The sequence below is a fragment of the Epinephelus lanceolatus genome, chromosome 9 (genome assembly GCF_041903045.1).
Source record: "Epinephelus lanceolatus isolate andai-2023 chromosome 9, ASM4190304v1, whole genome shotgun sequence".
In the NCBI taxonomy this organism is placed as follows: Eukaryota; Metazoa; Chordata; class Actinopteri; order Perciformes; family Serranidae; genus Epinephelus; species Epinephelus lanceolatus.
This window is the reverse complement of record NC_135742.1, coordinates 21,751,394-21,771,307: the sequence shown is the minus strand read 5'-3', so window position 1 is coordinate 21,771,307 and position 19,914 is coordinate 21,751,394. Positions and strand designations below refer to the sequence as shown.

Genomic DNA, 19,914 nt, shown 5'->3' with positions numbered 1-19,914 from the left:
AAAACTCTGTACACATACTACACACTGTACCCAATCAGATCGGATAGCCAATGAAGAAACAACAGTTTTAATTTTCTTGATAAAGCGAGAGGGCGATCATTCACCATTCGCCTTTATCCTTTTTGGCACCGCCGGGCAGCTGTACTCGGGCAATCGCTGGTAGCAAACCGACAGTAACCGACAGCACCTTAACGAACAGGTGAAACTATTCTTTAGCAACTTTTCTTGTGAGCACTGTCGCTTCAAAACAAGTCAGCGGGTGTATTAGAGACAAAACATCGACGTGAGTTCATTAACAGGTTTGTGACTGTCATGCTCCGCTACTTTTGCACTTGTTTAGAAGCTAACGACACCGGCTAAGCGTTGTGCAGTTAGCTAGGTTAACTTGATGCTATGTAATGCTAGCTGACAGCAGACCGTTAGCAACGGTGCAGTCGAAATCATATTACATTCATCACCACGACTATGATATGATGAAACATAGCTACCGTGCAATATGTTGCAGTAGATAAAGCGGCTGGTCGAGACGTGACGTTTTTACCCATGAATAGGCTGCAACTAGACGCTAACTGGTTGTTTTATGACTGGCTTCAAGTTGTCCTAACTGTATTGTTCTTCGTCTCCTTTTGTCATCAGTTAGTTTTCCTTCTCGCAATGGCATCGTCTGCAATGATCACCGTCCCCACCACCGCCTCCCGCTTCGCCCTGCTCCAGATAGACTCGGATTCGGACTCTGACGCATCCGATGCGGGGAAGACCACCGCTAAATCCGGACGGGACTCCTCCGGGAAGCCCCGACAAGGCAAGGCAGGAGGAGCCGGGGGTAAAGGGGCTCAGTGCAACGACAAGAAGAAGGACAAGAAAAAGAAGAAGAGGGAGCAGCAGCAGACTGAGGCAAACGAGGTGGGTGACAGGAGCATCTTACGACCCTCTGCTTCACACAGCTGTGATTTCAGGGTGCAAACATGGCTTCAGATTTGTGATGGACGTGACTGTGCTCTACTGTGGTTTCACTTCACCTGAACTGAAACTGCAGGTGACGGTGCCAGGTACAGCAACCCGATTGTGTTCCGTGTTTTGCTTTCAGTCCTTTGAGCAGGTGTTGGCATCCATTCAACTTAAACATGTAGCTAACCACCGTTTCCTTGCTTGATAAGACACATAGCCAAATGCTTACTTAGCAAAAGCAACACCTGAAATTCCCATAATGTTTAATCTGTGATATTAAACAGAGAAGAGAAAACATACGTGCATTGTCTTTGGCGGTCAGGTGATCAAATGGGCCTTCAGTGAGACAAGGCTGTTTTATTTATGTCACATTTCACGACAGGTAAACTCAGTGTGTTTTACATTAAAATGTAGAGCTGATAGTCAATATTAGGGGTGGGTGATAAGGCCCTAAAATCAAATCATGATATTTGAGGGTATTTTTGGGATTATGATATTCTTGTTGATAAAACAAGTTAGTAAAAAAAAATAAAAAAAATTCATTTAACAAAATAGAATTGTGATATAGTTTGTGAACAACGACAGTAACTCAGAGTGACATTCAGATTCTCTATACAATATTTATAGTTCAACGAAATAAAATCTGCCACAAATTACACATTTAAACAGCTTATAAATTCAAAAAATGTACCCTGGGATATATACATATCTATCTATCTATCTATCTATCTATATATCAACAGGTGATTGTGAAAAAATCCTAAATGATGGACTGGACCTTTATGCTCTGCCATTTCTCCTCCAATCATCACGCTGTAACCTGTGACAGGCTGTTATGATACCACAACTACTGCACATTCACATATATGTAGTTTTTTGTCAAGCTGAGAGTGTCACATAGATTTACATTGCCAAAGATTTATGACAAAATCACTTGATGACACCGACTCCTGTGTGCACACTGCGAGAGAGGAGGGGGAGAGACGCTGTGCTGCTGCCAGAGGAGCCGCTGAATGAGTTCCCTCTGAGCGGTAACTCGCTAAAAGAGTCTGAGAAGTGCAGGGCTGTTTATAATTATTCAGGACACCACAGTTTATTCCACACTACTGAAGCTGCTCCTCTTTTTGAAACCACAGCAGAGTCAGTTATAATTTTGTTTTCAGCCATGCTTGTTGTTGCCATGGGTAACAGTATGACATCAATATGTCAACAAGTCGAAATATTGCGGTTATCATGATATGACTTTTTCATGATATTAAGAATTATATTGGTATTATCGTGAACAAGATGATATGGCACACCCCTTGGATAACTGACTAATCTTGGAAGTTATTTTTAAAGCAGAAATGTCAAATATTATTTCAGCTTCCCTAATTTGAGGATTTGCGGCTTTTATTTCTTTTATATGATTGCAAACTAAATATCTCTGAATTGGTCTGAAAAAAACAAGATGCTTGAAGAGGTCATCGTGAAATCTGGGAAAATATCAAGGAGATAGTTTCATGACTTTTAGGCACATTATAGACTAGATAATTCATAGATTAGTTGAAAAATTAATTATCAGAAGATCTGACTATGAAAAGAAATTTTAAGTTGCAGCCTTGTTAAAATGCATGTGCAAAGAACCACTAACCCTACCAAAGACTTTAGGGGCCCACATCCACTGCTTAGACAGAAGTAATAAGAAACAAGAACAGTTTTGAGTGCACTTTTTAAGGTGGACACAGTTTGAGTTTGTACCAGAGAACAGGACGAAAGTAACAAAAAGTGTGCTCACCAGATGTAGATCTTATTCTGGGCACGGAATAAGGAGAGACCTGGCTGGTTTGTCGACAGTGAGCAGAAGGCTCTTATCAGGCTGTAATCATTGTAAGACTGGACGACAGTTTCTTCTGTACATGCAAACACATGGTGATGACTTCTACTGCTAACAGTAGAGCAAGTTAGTGTTCATTATTGTAGCAATAATGGTTATAACAGGAGTCAGTGTTTGAATTAATCTCATATCTTTCCATCAGTTACGTAATCTGGCCTTCAAGAAGATTCCTCAGAAGTCGTGTGTCCCGCCTCCCTGTATGACACTGTCAGGAATAGCCAGTGAACTTCTCAATCCTGCACCAGGGGAACAAAATATACCATCAGAGGGGTGGCAGCAGTGGAAGCAGAGGGATGAGCAGGTAAGAGAACAACAACAAATGTGTGAGCTGGTGAGCCATACTGTAGATGATGTTTTCTTAATAATTGACGTGCCCTTCAGGAAGCCACATCACTTCCAGCTGTTTTAGCAGAGCTGTTCAGAGGTCGGGGCAGAGGGCTGGTTTGAGGGCTGTGTGCAGCAGTGTGAGCCAGAGGCAAGGTGTTCTTAGAATAATTACCTAACTTAAAATACAGTTACTAAAACTTGTTGCAGAAAGTAAGGGTGCATATTATCTTGATTTGTAACAGGCATTAGAAAAGAGCTGATGCATTAAATATAAGTTACTGTCTTTCTCTGACATACCTGCATTTCAAACTGTTCATGTCTGACCATACAGATGTTTCCAGCTGTTTGCCTCAAGTGAGTGTTTCTTCTCATCTGTTGTCCTTGTCTCCCTGTAGATAACCACTGAGCTTTATGAGGCCGACTTGGAAAAAGCCTTAATTCTAAGTAAACTTGAGTTTGAACAAAACAAACAGGTACGTTGCCCTCACACAATAATACACCTCTTTCAAAGGGGACTCTGGACTTAGATTTGTCTGTGTTCAGTCTTAGCTTGGGGAGGTTTTGACAACCTTGTCTGCATTTATGTGCATTAGGGCTCAGCAATAATATTGTTTTGCATATTACTTCATCATTTTACAAATTTTTGATGTCTAAATTAAGGATTTCAAGCAAATTGTAATTAAAAACGGCCAAAAGCAGTTATTTAAGATTTATTAAGGAGTTGTTTGTTAGGGATTGTTTTGTGTAATGCATAACAGTGCAGCACAGTTCATGGCATTTAACATTTTAATCATCATATTTTGATAATTGTATATGTGATTTTGCATATGTTTGTTATGTGAGATGTATACCAATATCAAAAGAATATCCATGTTAATTTTGTGATTTATTTAAATCATGTCACTCAGTCCAGTGTGCATTTACTCTGCCTTGGAAGCTGTATTCAGTTTTCTCTGTTGCATTAAATTAAATTTCAAAAAGTGCACATACCCTGGTCAGAGTTAAAAGATTAGTAGAGTTGTACAGGACTCTTTATTTGGTGCACCGTTCATGCCAGTGCTCCTCTGTATGAAGTGGCAAGAATTCCCAGTAGAATGAAGTTTTTTTTTAATGTGCTAAGTCATCACTGCGGTAAATTCATCATTTGAAATTTAGCTGAAGCTGTTTTATAAGAAAATACACTACAGCGGCACTCAGTCTCACTTTTACTCAAGTGTAGTTGCCCCTTTTAGTGTTTTACAAAACTAAACTACGTGTATCTGTCTTTGGTCTGTTCTCCAGCTCATTAGACTTGAAATGAAACTATGAGTGTGGTGTTAAAATGCTGACTTTAATTTGAAGGTTTTTATGACTACATCAGAAAAAACATGTAGAAATAGTAACACTATTCAGACACAGCTGCCAAGTGTAAAATTTAATCTTAAGTTTTACACTGTTCACCCAACATGGATGTTACCAACTTCGTAGTCACTGTCTGATTTGAAATCCAGTGCTGGGGTAGAGCCAAACCAATGAAAAACACATCACTGTCCTTGTCATTTTTTTTTTTTTTTTTTTTTTTTTTTTGTTAAAGATATTTTTTGGGCGTTTTAGCCTTTAATTGATAGAACAGCTTAAGTGTGAAAGGGGGAGAGAGAGGGAGGGACATGCAGCAAAGGGCCACAGGCTGGAGTCGAACCCGAGCCGCTGCGGCTACAGCCTTGTACATGGGGCGCCTGCTCATCATATTCCTTAAAATCATTTCTATCATGAATGGAGGTTGAGTTCTGTTTAATTTTAAAGTGCTATTTAATGTAGTTTGTTGTAAATAGTAACTATAAGAAAAGAACCTTAATTTTAAGTTAAAGTCAAATGATCTGCTTTCCCTCAGCACAACACAAACGCATCCTCGCCAAAGTCACGAGGAGGAAAAGAGGGAGGAGGGAAGAAGGACAAAAAGAAGAATCAGCAGGCAAAAGACAAAAAGACAGTTTCACTGCAGGACTTCCAGGCTGAGGGCAGTGCAGGTGAGATAACCTTACTGATCACTTTCAAAAGCTGTCACACTATGATGTTGTGTGTCGCAGTCTGTAGCCCAGCAGGCTCAGATTAATATTAATGTCAATGTACTTTGTCTCTTTGCAGAACATTTGAGTAAGAAACAAGAGAAGGAGGTGAGGAAAGTCCCAGAGTATCTGTTCTTTGCTTAATCTGTGCTGTCATGTCAGAACCCTATTGTATATAAATATAGAATTAATATTAACCTGTCAGTAATATCTACAGAGTTTCATTTGGGGTTAGATATGTTATATATGATGTGATGTATCCCTATTGAAACACTGACCTCTCTCCCGTCCAGGACGCCAGAGTGACTAACCTAGCGTTGGGAACCGGGCAGGAGGAGCGTTTTTTTAACAAGCTTGAGGATGATGTCACTCGAATTATTCAACAGGAGAAGAGACGTGAGCAGTACGCCAACAGCCAGGGACAGGAAGTCAACACATCTACAGAACATGAACCGGTGAGTAGACGGATAGAAACACATATGTACAGCTGTCTTTTTGTGCATTTTTTAATGGGTCCAGATTTGTCCTGAGTCATTAGTTCAAGGTCCACGCAGTTTTATATATTCAGCATCATACTTTTGTTCGGCCATGTCATTGAGCTAGTTTGCTCTCTCTGTCAAGACGTTGGTCATTAGTCATTCACTCTACAAAAGGAAACAGCACTTCAAAATAAAAACTCTGTGCCAGAAATTCACTATACATCAAAATGAAGTGTGTTTTTACAAGCTTGACACATTCACGAGTCACTTGCGGTTCATTATGAATCTCAAGTTTCCTTGCTTAGCTCAATTAGCGTGAAAGTATGAACATCTCCTGAGTTGCTCTTTTTACCTGCCCTTCCTGTTAGGACCCCCGAGCAGAGCAGCTGAAGTACGACCTGGAGAAGAAAGACCAGGAAATCGACAAATTAAAGAAGAACATTTCACAGTGGGAGGTCAGCAGTCATACACAGTTTCCCCACCGTTCTATAATGTCACCCTGATTTGCTAGAAAATGCAAAGAAATGTTTATTTGTTGTATATAAATATACACCACCTGTGTGAGATTATAGCAGTCCTTTCTTTCATCTGATATATGCTTTTACTACTGTTGGTTACAGACCTTTTAGTTGATACATAAATGCCTTGAGCTTTGTTTTAAAGTGATACTGTTCAGGAAAAATAAGGATTAAGGCAATGATGATTTACCTGAGAGGTTATGACAACAAATAAAGTTTTTCTTCTTGCTCCTCATCTCTGCAGGGGAAATACAGAGAGGTGAAAACAAGAAATTCCCAGCTTCTTAAAATGCTCCAACAGGGAGAGAGTGAGTTGAACATCGGCAAAATTAAACCAGATAGGCCTCCCTTCTTTTCTTCTGTCCTTTTCTCGTCTTTCCTAACGATTATCAGAACAATTTGTCTTATGTTTCATGATGTTTCTCTTCTCCAGTGAAAGACAAAGCAGAACTTCTTCTACAGGTGGAAGAGCTATTACACATAAAAGAAGAACTGTCATTACAGGTGCGTGATGGTCATATAGCGATTATGAGATGGGAACACAGGTGTGTGAGATCCATTTATGTACATTTGAATTGTTTAATTTTTCATTTAGGTAGCATCATTACACGCTGCACTTGAACAAGAAAGATCTAAAGTCAAAGGTCTGCAATCAGAACAACCGAAACATCAGGTGAGATTAAAAACAATCACTCATTTACTTCTGTTATGGTAATATCACCGTGACAAGAAAGAGAAGAACTCAGATTTAAGGGTCGAGTTTTAGATAGATGCGATGCTGTCTTACATTTTACCTTGTGAGAACCTAAGATCCGCTGTGTGAATGTGATGGCCTGTGTATTAGCTGATGTTCATATGTGTCTGTATACATGGGTGCGTATGTGTGCATGCCATGCCCCATCTTTTTTTTTTCCTGTAGACAAGACAAGAAGCAGCCAGTGAGTCAGGTGAAGTGAGAGCAGTTGCAGTGTGAGTAGGCCAGAGCACAGAAATACAGTACTGAAAGTGTAACTAAAGCCCTGTTTCCACCGAGCAGTATGGTTCAGTTCAGTTTGGTATGCTTTTTTTCTGTTTCCACTGTGAAAAGTTGTGGATGGTACCAATAGAATCGTTCTGTACCGTCACCATTTTTGGTCCCCCCTCTGTTGCGGTACCTAGCACACAGATCTGTCAGTTGATTGGTCAATAGCAGATGGTCATTCTGCTCAGGGCTGAGTTGTGACTTGTTGTGAGGCTCATGTAACTACTGTTCATACTGTGGCAAGTTTTACATGTATTAGTCAACAGCAGCTGTAGGCTGAGAAAAAATAATTTAATTCACTGGGCCGACTGGCGGCAACTTTTAAGGTGGAACGTTTACTTAAAATGTTACTCAATGCATGAGTTGACGCCATGAATCCATCATCACACCTTAAATTGCACTGTGAGAACTTTGATCATTACTTTAGTTTTTATTGTTTCTCTTGGATGACATACAGTTTTAGTAATGAGCGGATCTTAAGCGTTTAAAAATAAAAAATAATAATAAAAAAAAAAATTTAACAGGGTTTTGTGAACTCCATATATTCTAATCCTCACTCAGGGAAAAAAAGCCTTTCGGAGCGTCATTCCTGTGGGCTACAGCAACTCAAAACCCCTGAGCTTAACTGAGAAGGACTAAATGCACAAACCCGCTATTTTTAAACATCCCATGGAGAGAGACTCTCACTGCAGCCTGTTCTATTTTGTTCTGTGGATGATAACAAGGTGCAGACTTCCATCTGTGTCACCGGTAATGAGGAAACAGTGAGTGCTGGACGGAGCAGTGAGTGACAACAGCTCCACCCACATGAAAGAGTACTGTTTGCAGTGGAAACGCTAGGTTCTAGGTACCATGTCTGAAGGGTTACATTTGGTTCCAAAGGTACCATACTGAAAGTGTTTGGTGGAAACGGGGCTTTAGTTTATCACTACACCCAGCTGAGGTCAAAGTAGAAGTAAGCTTGGTTTAAGTTCAAAGTAACACTTTGCACTATTTAATAATGCTTCAGGGAATTTCATTCAATGATTTTTTTTTCCCACTTTGTATTTTTATCAACCTGTACCTTAAATACAATGTGTTGTAATATTATAATGAACAATTCTGCACTTTCTGGGTTTTTCTGGTTGGCAGGGAAACAAGAAAGGGAGGAAAGGCTCGGAGATGGATCTATGAAGGTCCAAAACAGAAAAGATCTTAAAAGCAAAACTCAATAAATGGATGAACAAATGAAGTAAAAAATCAACTGATCTCATAATCAGGGTTTTCTTTCCTTATTTGGTTCTTTTTTTTTCTAGCTGGGACTCCATGTCAGCATATAATGCATGCCCCCCTAAGTACACACACACACACACACACACACACAGAGTACACTCCAGAGGCAGCAGGATGTAATACACGGCTGAACAAGAATGACTAAGCTTTCAGAGATGACTAAATTTAAACTTTGTGTTCAATCGGTGACTTGGCACACAGTGCTGCCCTCTGCAGACACAAGCATCTATAGTACTGTTAAAGGCCGCGTGCCTGTTCTTTGTGTGGGTTTAATGCCAAAATGACAGAAGTGAAATGTATGTTTTTGTTGTTGTTTTTTTCTTTCTCACTGTTAAGTAAATAAAATACTTTTTTCAGTGAAAAAAAAACATCTTCCCTTGTTTTGTATATTGTTGTAAATGTCAAGATTTAGACAGCTTTAAGAGCTTTGAGTTGAAATGCAGATAAGAGATAACAATTTTTACTTTTTTACTAGAAAATGCTGAGATATTTATCATGTGTCGCCAGTCAGCCTGTAAATACCGAGATATGAATTGTTGTCCATATCGCCCAGCCTTAGCTCAAAGCGCCAAAAGAATACATTTCTAAAAACTCAACAGAAATGTCTCTTTCCAAAAATTATGACCCAGTTACTCAAAATAATCCACAGACCTTGCTGTGAGTAGTTTTATGTAGAAACTGTGTACTTCCTACCTACATCCACTTGCCTGAAAGTGCAGAAGAAATCTTGCATCTACTGCTGGCTCACCTAGCATTACTAAGTTAGCTAACGCTACAGCTCAATGGAAGAGGGCTCTATAAATTCTTACATCTGGCGCTGTCATGAGCAGAAGCCTTGTGTCTATGAGCAGATGCACACTTTCCTCTGCTAGGTGATTCGGTTGGTGGGATTCGTTCATCCGTCCATCCTTTTTCAGCCGCTTATCTAGGGCCGAGTTGGGGGGACAGCAGGCCAAGCGAACTACCCCGGGTGTCCTTCCCCCCAGCAACGTTCTCCAACTGCTCCTGGAGGACCCCAAGGTGTTCCCAGGCCAGATCAGATATGTAATCACTCCAAGAATTGCCACCTTGACGTAGTGGAGGGGTTTGCGTGTCCCTGTGATCCTGGGAGCTGTGTTGTCCGGGGCAAATAGCTCCTGGTAGGGTCTCCCAAGGCAAAGTGGTCCCAGGGGAGGGGCCAGACTAAGAGCAATTCAAGAACATCTTAGACTTCGAGCACCTCACCGGCTATGGGGACACTGCGCACAAAAATAATTCTAGGTGAACTGCTCACAACAAGGTCTGTGGATTATCTTGAGTAACCAGGTCATGATTTCTGGAGACATTGCTGTTGAATTTTTCACATACGTTTTTTTTTTTGGCACTTTGAGCACCACAGGGTGCCATTAGTTTTATTACATCTCCAATAGCTCCAACACTCTGCAACTCATACCAAAATATCTAGACTCATAAACAGCACTACGAGTAATGGGAAAAATATGATTTTGATTTTGGGTTTAACTGTCCCTTTAATGTTGAAAAAAATAGTGAACTCAATCAGGGAGCATCAGGATTTGCAGTGTACTGTATCTTTAAGTTGTCTCCGGTTACATAACAATAAGGCATGAATTAGTGTCATCAGACAGCTCGCAGTACCACCCTTGTAAAAAGCTGTACATCATTTAAAAAAAAGTGCCAGAGATAATAAAGACGCATAGGGTTTGTATCTACGCCACCCTGCGCAGTCGGGTCAGAGCTGGCACTCACCCACACAACTTTCTGCCGAGTCATCGGGACAGGCACGCACCTCAGCCCCGGCACTGCGCGCTCCTCTCCAGGTCTGCTCATCACCTTCACCGTCAGCGCGGGCAGGGCTGAGATGTCAGGAGCCGTGAATGATAAGCCGGGAACACCGGGTGGTCGTCAGAGGTCTGAGAGGATCCACGTCTCGATCAAAAGTCTTACGGAGAGCAAAGACTTCAGCGTTAGAGGAGGCTGCACCGTCAGACAGGTCAGGAGGCCAAACACACCCGCCGATACTTGGTTAATGTGTGCGTAAAAACTGCCAGATTGTCGCTTTAGTTGTAGCCTTATGTCTTTTAAAGGCACTTATTTTAAGAATATTTCCATACCGCGTTTTTCCCTGACAAACAGATGTTATGGTATGTGTGTGTCTGTATATTTGTGTACAGCTGAAATGGGGACTAGCAGAGCGCCTGGGAGTCCCTGCAGAGCAGCTGGTGCTGAGCCACTCCGGCCGGGTCCTCAAGGAGTCAGAGCTCCTGAGTCACCTCAAAGCACAGGATGAGTCACTCAGCATCTTTATGATCCAAAGGTACACAGAAATATAGATGGAGTTGGCTCATTTGGTCACAGGCAGACGGACACATTTGATATTATAATCTATACTGTGCACATGTAGAAATGATAACTGTCTTTAGTATTCTACATGCAGCATGTAGATATAAAGGTGGACTGTGAGTTTTGAGTCGTGTTACTTTTGTGCGCCAGGACAATCAGTGTTGGTTAACCAGGACTACGTTTATCAAAATCTAAAAATCATAGAGAGCTAATAAATTTGCAGTGTCACTTTAAAGTAGAAAATGTAGCACTGCTAAAAATAGAACTGCACCATACTGTGCCTGTGTTACAGGTTGACAAAGTCAGCGTCCTATTCAGTTTATTGCATTAGAGAAGAGGGACACGTGTGTTAGCCTGCAAACAATAACAATTGGAAATGTATATATTTGAATTTATTGAAAGGATAACCCCCTGAGATGTAGCATGTCATATTCAAGGGGGTCCTCAAACACAAATACAGAACAAAAACACAGACAAAACTACATTACATAACATACACTACAAATACACAGATACAGACATCTTGCTCACCACCTCCGAACCACACCCCCTGCCCTTAGCTGTTGTACAAGAAAATTAGAAATAGATACCATGACCTCACATAGTTATGTGGCAGTTTAAAGTATAACATTTTACAAACATAAAAAAGTTGTTTTGAGATATTCATTGTTTTGAATATCCACAGGCATTTTGAGATGTGAATATAAAGAAGTCCTGAAGCAACAGGAAGAGGTAACAGATCACAAGAAAAGAGGAAGATTATTCCAGTCAGATGAAGCTTTGTACTGGAATGACCTTCATCCAACTTCTTTGGGGACAAAGGAAAAGGAATATTGCATATATCTAAGCGGATATGAGGAATCACATGGAGTCAAAACTGTTTCAAATACAAGGGACAACTGAAATGAACACATTTGAAAATAAATTGAATCCAGTGAATTTGCCTTCTAGATTTAGGCTGCAGCCAATTCAGAGGTTCACACATGAAGCAGTGGTGAGTTCTATATGGACACCTCAAAATGAATCTACATAGAGAATTATACACTACATTAAGGGGTTTAAGATGAGTGTCAGGTGTGTTTTGATAGACAGTGTCAGCAGAATCAATAATAGGTCATATCGACTGTGAAATTATTCTTTTCCTGACCTGACATGTAAAACAATTAATTGATGAATAAAATGAACTCAGACAATCATACACTCTTTTGATAATAAAATCCATATGGGACTTAAAGGAGAGTTCAGGGTTGATCCAAAGTCCAAGATATTTGAACAAGACAGCTTTGTGGAGAGGTCAGCAAAATAAATATGCATATTCAGGGGATGTGAACAGTTGTGTTGTGTACCAAAAAACATGCTGCCGGACTTCTTATTGCTTAGTACAAGTCTGTTGTTATGAAACAAATTTTGGACCAAGTTAAACTCGAGCTGTAAAGAATCCTGGATTTGTAATATATCAGAGTTAGAAATGTAAATAACTGTGTCAACAGCATACAAATGGGTGTGACGGTTTGAACATACTTGAGGAAAGGCATTGGTCAAAATAGAAAAAAGTAGTGGACCCAAGGTGGATCCTTGTGGAACACCCTTTTCAAAAATTAAGTAGTCAGACTGATAACCCTGAAAGACAACACACTGACGTTGGTTATGAAGACAAGCATTAAATCAGAGGAGAGCAATTTGCTTTAAACCAATAGAATAGAGCTACTCAAGGACGAGGCTGGTGATCAACCATGTCATGTCATGTGCTTTGGATAGATCGAATAAAAATGGCACCTGTAAGTTGGCCTTTATCAAAGGATGAGAACACATCATTAGAGAATTTTAGAACAGCTGTGGTGGTGGAAAAATTTGGTCTAAACCCAAATTGAGATAGTGATAAAATATTAAACAAAAAGATGTACTGCGATAATTGATTAAAATAGAGTTTCTCAAAAATGTGATCTTCTGTAAATGGATGAATCAAATGCTTTGAAATTCAGCAATAATTTTATATAATCAGAGTGAAATTATATTATTTATACACAGCATCAGTTTCAGATTTCCAAATAATGTGTCAAACTTGACTTGAGCTAAAAACCCCCTCCTGCACATGTAGGTTTTACAACAGTACTGGAACTCTGGATTTAGATTCAGTCCTTCCTTCCTTCCCAGGCCACAGCATCCGTCTGTTGCACCCACCTGTGATCCACCTTCAGAAAGCCAGTCTGAGCTCACAGCAGTTCTCGATCCTGACCATGATAACTTCACACCGTCTCCCACCTCTCCCCTCTGTCTGGGTAAGAACTATAGAGCACAGGAACTCCCCTCATTGCCTTGTCTGGGTTCATACTGCTGCTGTTGGCTGATCAGATCCCACTCAGTTCTCCAGGTCATTTATATGCTCCTTTTCTTTTGATCTGATCTTGTATCCACAGTGGAAGGTCTGGACAGGCTTGGCCTAACAAACAGCGGGCCTGGCTTCTTCCCTGCAATGCAGCGCCAGATGGAGAGCCAGCTGTTGGCTAACCCGCAGATGATGCGCCGTGTCCTGAGCAGCCCTTTAGTGCAGAGCACCCTCTCCACCTCCAGCCCTCAACTAACCAGACAGCTCATTTTGTCTAATCCCCAAATTCAGCAGCTCCTGCAGACGGACCCAGAGGTGGAAGATATACTTAACAACACAGATATCATCACACAGGTAAGGATATAAAGGAGTGTGTGTGAGTGTGTGTTTGAGATACAGATTTGGTTGTGAGTAGTGGATGGCAGGGTCTAGTGTATTATACTGTGTACAAGTTACAACTTGTATCACCGTGATTATTGTGAAGTTCTAGTTTTAATATAATAAAAGGCTACATTGATCAGTAAGAATCACTAAAAGTATGTCATCTCAACATGTTTTTTTTAAATGTGCTTAAGGCTTAAGACAGGCGTGTGATATCACTTTGTTAAATGAAGAAGAATGGCCATTTTTCATCTCAACAACTCATCTCTGCAACTTGAACACAGCTGCTCGCTCCTTGACTAATGTCTTCCACTCACGTGTTCAATGTTCCAGGTGCTGGAGCTCATCAGGAACCCTGACATGATAGAGGAAGTGATGCGTAATGAAGACAGAGCACAAGGCAATTTGCAGCCAGAGCAGGACGACTCTGAAAGCATCAGCAGTGATTCTGATGTGTCTGAGAAGACTGAAACAAAAAGGCAAAAATTTTCACAGGTACAGGTGTAGAAATGATGTTTTCCTCCGCTATCTGTTTGGATAATGTCAATCTGATCTATTGATTTTTGGCGTCTCATCTCTGCTCCCACTCAGAACCAGATGGGAGCACCCTCAGTGGTGACTGCATCATCTGGGACTCAACAGCCAACTGAAGGAAAAAGCGAGCAGACTCCACCTGTCTCCAGTCAATCCACAGATCCTCTCAGAGAACTGACCGCCTCGCCCATAGCTAATTCAAACTCTCAGAGCACTGTTACTGCAGGCATGAAAATACAAATCCATCCAGTTTAAATACACTAAGAAAAAAAGTAGAAATTCATACCCATAAGTAGGTGCCATGGAATAGTGGGGTAATCAGACCAATCTGGCAAACCTGCAATCATGCAAACATCTGCTCTCTCAGCTATCTGTCCTTTGATGTACTTAAAGTTATGTTTAGGGTGGCAAACCAAGGAACAAGTCATCATTTTAATTGTATAGTTAAACATACACCATACATTTATCCCTGATTTTCATTATCTTATATCTGTGGTCTCCTCCGTCTTTCCTCAGGCTTGCAGTCACTGCTAGAGGAGATCACTTCCACTCCAGGACTGATGGAGAGTCTGCTGTCTGGGCCGTACGTCAGCAGTCTCCTCAACTGCCTCGGACAGAACCCTGACCTGGCTGCACAGGTGACGCATACACATTTTATGGAAATTGTATGACAGGCAATCAGAGCACTAATTTCCACTTCACAACTGCATATAATTTTTTTTTTACTTTATGTTATTTATGAGCATCTGAGTTGCTGAAAAATATCATATAGACTGCAGTTCAGTGGCGTAGAACCAGGCTACAATCCTCCCTCCCTACTTCTTGTTAACACATCCCGGTAATCTTTCCACTCAAATCCAACACCCTCGGACAGATCCTAAAGCCCAATTTTCATACTCATTCAGATGCTGCTGAGCCACCCTTTGTTCTCAGGAAATCCTCAGCTGCAGCAGCAGATGAGACAGCAGATCCCTCTCTTCCTGCAACAGGTCAGTTTATTCTCCTCACTACTAAACTCTCACTTTTCGCAACTAGATAACAAACTGTATTATGATTTGCTCAACTTTAAGAAAAATGTCTTGTATGTGATCATATTTTCCTAAATAGCCACCATAAAGGTATACAATGCAGGATTTCATAGTTCCAAAAAGCAATTTATAGACTCATACCAAAATAATCTTTCTCAGTCATCACCTGTGTACCCCCACAATGCTCAGGTGAGGCTGGGGCTTTATAAAATTGTAGCAAGCATGTGCCTGACTGTAAGCAGCACACATCCATGAGGAAGCTACGAAAATTATGGACACATCTCCAAATACAATGCAAATATAGCGAGGCAAAATGCCAAGGGGACAAAGCTTCCGAACGAGAGTGAATCTGAGGTTGGCTCTCATTTTCATTGTATCTTCTGAGCATGTTTACCATCAGTAACCAACAATTCCTGCATAGTATACCTTTAAGGCAGATGGTTAATTTGTAAGCAGGTCATGTACTTTTTAGCCAAACTAGTAATGTGTGTCTAAGGGTCCATCACCTGAATGTTTTCTCATGAAAAAAATAACGGACTTCATCTTCAGATACAGCACTCAGCAGTGTAGTTTGCTGTTTGTGATTAATATCTTCATTACTAACGGTCAGTGATAATTATTATTAGATGCAGAGTCCAGAGCTGCTGGCAGCCATGTTGAACCCCAGAGCCATGGAGGCTCTGCTACACATCCAACAGGGCTTACAGACTCTGGCTGCAGAGGCTCCTGCACTGATACCTGCGTGAGTATAAATATACAAAATAAACACACACAGTACAACCTGAAGATTACTCACAAGATGGTTGACGCAGCACTTTAATGTATTAAAGTTAAACTTTTCATGAGTTACCACCATGTGTGTCCTGCAGGACTGTAAACGTTGGAGTCAGTGTTAATGCTGCCCCTGAGCGAGCCTCGGACTCTGTCCTCAACAGCCAATCAGGAAGTGGTCCTGAGGTTGCCATGACGACAGAGCAGCAGCAGCAGCAGCAGTTTGTACAGCAGATGCTACAGGCGCTGGCGAACACCGATCATGGGGTACCTTGGTGTTTCCTTATAACCTGGTTGTCTTCTCCTGTAATTGATGTGACTTCTCCTGAACTTAAAATATAACCATAGATTAGTTTTTAGGCCAAAAGCTTCCTAGAAACCTCTTTTTACAATGCTGGCCTCTTATTATTATTATGACAAAAGGGAGGTATATGATACATGTCCCTAATGTTAAATTTACAATGGTTCAGTGCTCACTGAGCATAGCACACATTTCAAATAAGCACCTAAACAAGCAGTCCCGCATGTAGAGAGTGGCTTTACTCTGGTTGCACTGACAGCCTGTGGTGACATGCTTTTCCTAGTGTGGCTCTTTAGTACCACCCTACACATCTGGCCACATGCAGCTGTGATGTTTGGTGTGGTCAGAGGTTTAAGAGCCTTATGCCTTTCAACACATAGAGGCCAGTGCAGCTGGTGCTTGTCAAGATTTAAACTAACTAAATAGACTGCATGGTTTGTTCATTTGTGTCTTTGATTTTTCTTTTTTTTTCCTAAAGAGTAAAAGGCAGATTAAACAGAGACAAACAAGTTTTACCTTGTATTTTCACTCCTAGAGGCACAAGAAATCTTAACCAATACTTTTTGATCATGTTATTGTAACGCCTTTAAATAACTCTCCTGTCCTGTTCTGTCAGGTTCATGTAGAGGAGGCCGAGTTCCAGGATGAGCTGGAGCACCTGAGCTCAATGGGCTTCAGAGACAGAAAGGCAAACCTTCAGGTCCTCATCAGAACTGGAGGAGACCTCACCACGGCTATACAGCATCTGCTCAGTCTCTGACAGACACTCACACATGTGCACACACACACACACATACACATTCTTGTACTGTCTATCTTTGTGAGGATCCTCATTGACATAATGCATTCCATAACACTTACCCTAACCTAAACCTAGCTCTCACCTGAACCCTAAAACCAAGTCTTAACCCTCAAACAGGCCTAAATGTCCTCACTTTGCAAAAATGTCCTCACTCTGTTGCCAAAATATGTTCTATGGTCCTCCCTGTGTAGCATGTACAAGTACACATACACACACATATGTTGATCTGTGCATACTCACATATATAAGTGAATGCACATACATATTATATTTAAGCTCATACACTTGATCACATTATGATCAGCGATTACAAAGTGCTCTACAAAAAACAAACACAGGAAACATGCAAGCCATATTTATATTGCTGCACTTATATTCATTCCGTAACTCCTCTCACTAACCTCTGTGTGCAGTAGTAAATTATGTTTCTTTCAAGCATAACAGCAGTGGTGGGGAGTAACTAATTACATGTAAATGAATTATAAAAGAAATGTAGTTGCAATCAGTCACAGTTGCTGAAAAAAAAATAATGTTGGTAATTACAAAGGGGTTACATCTGAATATATTCTTTTTGGTAGAAAGCTTATACTTAGAATAAAGCACTTCTTCTGACATAGCATATTTTCAGATATTTTTCAGCTTTATCACCCAGTTTAAAGCTTTTGTTTGAAAAGTAATCAAATGTAATAAGTTACATTACTTTGATGAAGTAAATAAAATATTTACATGACTTATTTCATTTTAACAGGGTAACTAATCTATAACCGATTACATTTCAAATATAACCTTCCCAACACTGCATAACTGACGCCCTTACCTCAGTACACCTCACACTTGTTTTTCCTTATTTGAATAGTGTGTGCCGTAAGCTTTACAGACTGTGCATCCCTTTGAGGAAAAGGTGTGATATGTGATATTTGGCTGTATAAATACATGTAAAACTGACTTGACATGTTTTGTATGAATTGAGTAAATGTACACGAGTTAATATTAGGGTAGAAAGGAAAGAATGCAATCACTTTCACCCTTTCAGAGACTATTGCTGTGTCATAGTACACAGCCATGTAGTACACTGTGTACACTATGTACTTATAATGCGTGCATCCAGACTGTTGCTGGCCATAATATCTGCTGGCTTGTCCTCTTGCCTATTCACCGGAGCAACTGCAGCTGCTTCCACTGCCACCATTTTCACAAGTTTGGTGATCCCTCCCCTTCTGCTATGTAGCCAAGATGGCGACCATTGAATAAATGAATGAATGACTTAATTTCAAACCAAAACTTTAAAAATAATAAAAAACAAACTAGACAAAGATAACAGTGTCTGACAAGGAGCAGGTAGAAGTAAAACTTACATGTCCCTACCCATTTCTTACATTTCATTTTTTAATTCAATTTTAATACAAATTCCCAAATTTATTTACAACTAATATACAACTATCCCAAGTTTATTTACAACAACAGTCATAAACCTAATTTATTTACAGTCCAAGTACCACCCAGTGTTACAAAATGAATATGCACTCCCCTAACATAACCTCTCCTCCTCTATGTATCTGCCAAAAACATCTTTTTTGTATAGTTTTTTAAATTGAATTATATTTGTGCCTTTTTTCAACTCATCACACAGCCCATTCCACAAGTCCACCCCATACACTGAAATACACAGACTCTTCTTAGACAATTTATTTATGCTAAATCATTGTTTAAATTTACTCATTTCGGTCGTGACTTCTTCCAAAAGCTGCTGCAGACTTTCCCCAGAACAAAGATCATTGGTGTTGTCTGCGAATAGAACAAATTTTAATTTTCTGGACACCATACATACATACGTTAAGTACAAAATAAAAAATTTGGGACCTAAAACTGACCCCTGTGGGACCCCAACAATTATGTTTAGGCACAAACTGCTGTCTGTGTCCAATATAGCTTTTTACTTAATCCAACACAACCCCTCTTACACCATATCTTTCCAGTTTTTTGAGTAATATGTCAAGGTTTATGTATACTACCTACTCCATAATTCTCGTTATCAATACAACCAGTAATTTCCTGTTAATTCCATTAATGCCATTGATGTTGATGTATTTGGTCTAAACCCATATTTACCCGTAGTGAGGGTGAGAAGTGTCAAGTGTTCCACACTCAACTTTATGAGTACTCTATCCAGGTACTCATCGTGCACTGCAATTTGCCTTACTTGTCAGTGTGAATGCACTTATGCACTCAAAAAAGCAAATGTGAGTACATAAGAATGTAAATTGAGCCACAGAAATACACAGGTACAGGTCTGTACCTGGTACTTAAATCCACCTCACATACTGTAGACTTGTAGCAGTTTCATACATATTCAGAGTCAGGTTATGTATTATTAATCTCTGTGCAACACCATGAAACTCAGGCCTCTTTTCATCTTGCCACCTGGACGATAATGAGAGCTCGTAACACCCAGAGACAGTCAGATGTTGCTGGAAGCACACAGAGGATTCACACTCTCTGCTTTCAGTCAGCAGAGTGAACCAGGGGTACAATCTGTTGTGTGCTGTCCCCTCCCTCCCTCCCTCCCTCCCTCCCTTGCTGCTCTTCTGTCTTATCCACCACAGGCTCTAAAGAGCAGACACTGGAGATAATTACACTTGTGTGTGTTTAAAATGATGAGAGCTTCACTTTGTGCAAAGTCAAAACGTGCTAGAATGTCAGTGTTTATCACACAGGCGCAGAAAACTCTGATTTGCACAGTAAATCTTCTCAACTCACTCACCCAAGAGAAAATTTAATTTGAGCCTGGTTTTGGATTTGAGTCCAAAACTGAGACAGAAAGATGTTAAGACTTTTGGAACAACACAACCTGCTGATAATGATTAACTTTACACAGGTGAGACTGCTCTTTGTGTCTCATCATCTTTCACTGCACTGACTGGTAATACCTGGGATTTTTTTGCTCT

The 19,914-nt window shown here is 40.4% G+C and overlaps 2 protein-coding genes across 4 annotated transcripts; both read left to right on the top strand.

Annotated features, from left to right (window-relative positions):
* Nucleotides 1-129: 129 nt before the first annotated feature.
* Nucleotides 130-8,854, top strand: gkap1 (G kinase anchoring protein 1). 3 transcript variants are annotated; one of them, XM_033637181.2, is made up of 12 exons: nt 130-199; nt 637-903; nt 2,967-3,125; nt 3,547-3,624; nt 5,022-5,157; nt 5,276-5,304; nt 5,490-5,651; nt 6,044-6,130; nt 6,438-6,501; nt 6,627-6,697; nt 6,789-6,866; nt 8,346-8,854. In XM_033637181.2, the coding sequence occupies exons 2-12, from the start codon at nt 655-657 to the stop codon at nt 8,385-8,387; spliced, it is 1,155 nt and encodes a 384-aa protein (XP_033493072.1). In that variant the 5' UTR covers nt 130-199; nt 637-654; the 3' UTR covers nt 8,388-8,854. The 3 variants fall into 3 exon arrangements, with proteins under 3 accessions (XP_033493072.1, XP_033493054.1, XP_033493064.1); XM_033637163.2 differs by having other exon boundaries at nt 142-299; XM_033637173.2 differs by having other exon boundaries at nt 148-283.
* Nucleotides 8,855-10,105: 1,251 nt separating this feature from the next.
* Nucleotides 10,106-18,273, top strand: LOC117264420 (ubiquilin-1-like). The gene is made up of 11 exons (XM_033638357.2): nt 10,106-10,476; nt 10,658-10,800; nt 12,981-13,105; nt 13,244-13,506; nt 13,867-14,028; nt 14,125-14,293; nt 14,584-14,705; nt 14,973-15,056; nt 15,722-15,837; nt 15,965-16,133; nt 16,784-18,273. The coding sequence occupies exons 1-11, from the start codon at nt 10,345-10,347 to the stop codon at nt 16,925-16,927; spliced, it is 1,629 nt and encodes a 542-aa protein (XP_033494248.2). The 5' UTR covers nt 10,106-10,344; the 3' UTR covers nt 16,928-18,273.
* Nucleotides 18,274-19,914: the final 1,641 nt, after the last annotated feature.

What these genes read in the sequence shown, in the direction of transcription:
- gkap1 (XM_033637181.2), top strand. Translation starts at nt 655, where the DNA reads ATGGCATCGTCTGCAATGATCACCGTCCCCACCACCGCCTCCCGCTTC. An exon ending in CATCTACAGAACATGAACCG is followed by an intron (nt 5,652 to 6,043) that starts GTGAGTAGACGG and finishes CCTTCCTGTTAG; the next exon opens with GACCCCCGAGCAGAGCAGCT. An exon ending in AAGAAGAACTGTCATTACAG is followed by an intron (nt 6,698 to 6,788) that starts GTGCGTGATGGT and finishes TTTTTCATTTAG; the next exon opens with GTAGCATCATTACACGCTGC.
- LOC117264420 (XM_033638357.2), top strand. Translation starts at nt 10,345, where the DNA reads ATGTCAGGAGCCGTGAATGATAAGCCGGGAACACCGGGTGGTCGTCAG. An exon ending in ACACAGATATCATCACACAG is followed by an intron (nt 13,507 to 13,866) that starts GTAAGGATATAA and finishes TCAATGTTCCAG; the next exon opens with GTGCTGGAGCTCATCAGGAA. An exon ending in AAAGGCAAAAATTTTCACAG is followed by an intron (nt 14,029 to 14,124) that starts GTACAGGTGTAG and finishes GCTCCCACTCAG; the next exon opens with AACCAGATGGGAGCACCCTC.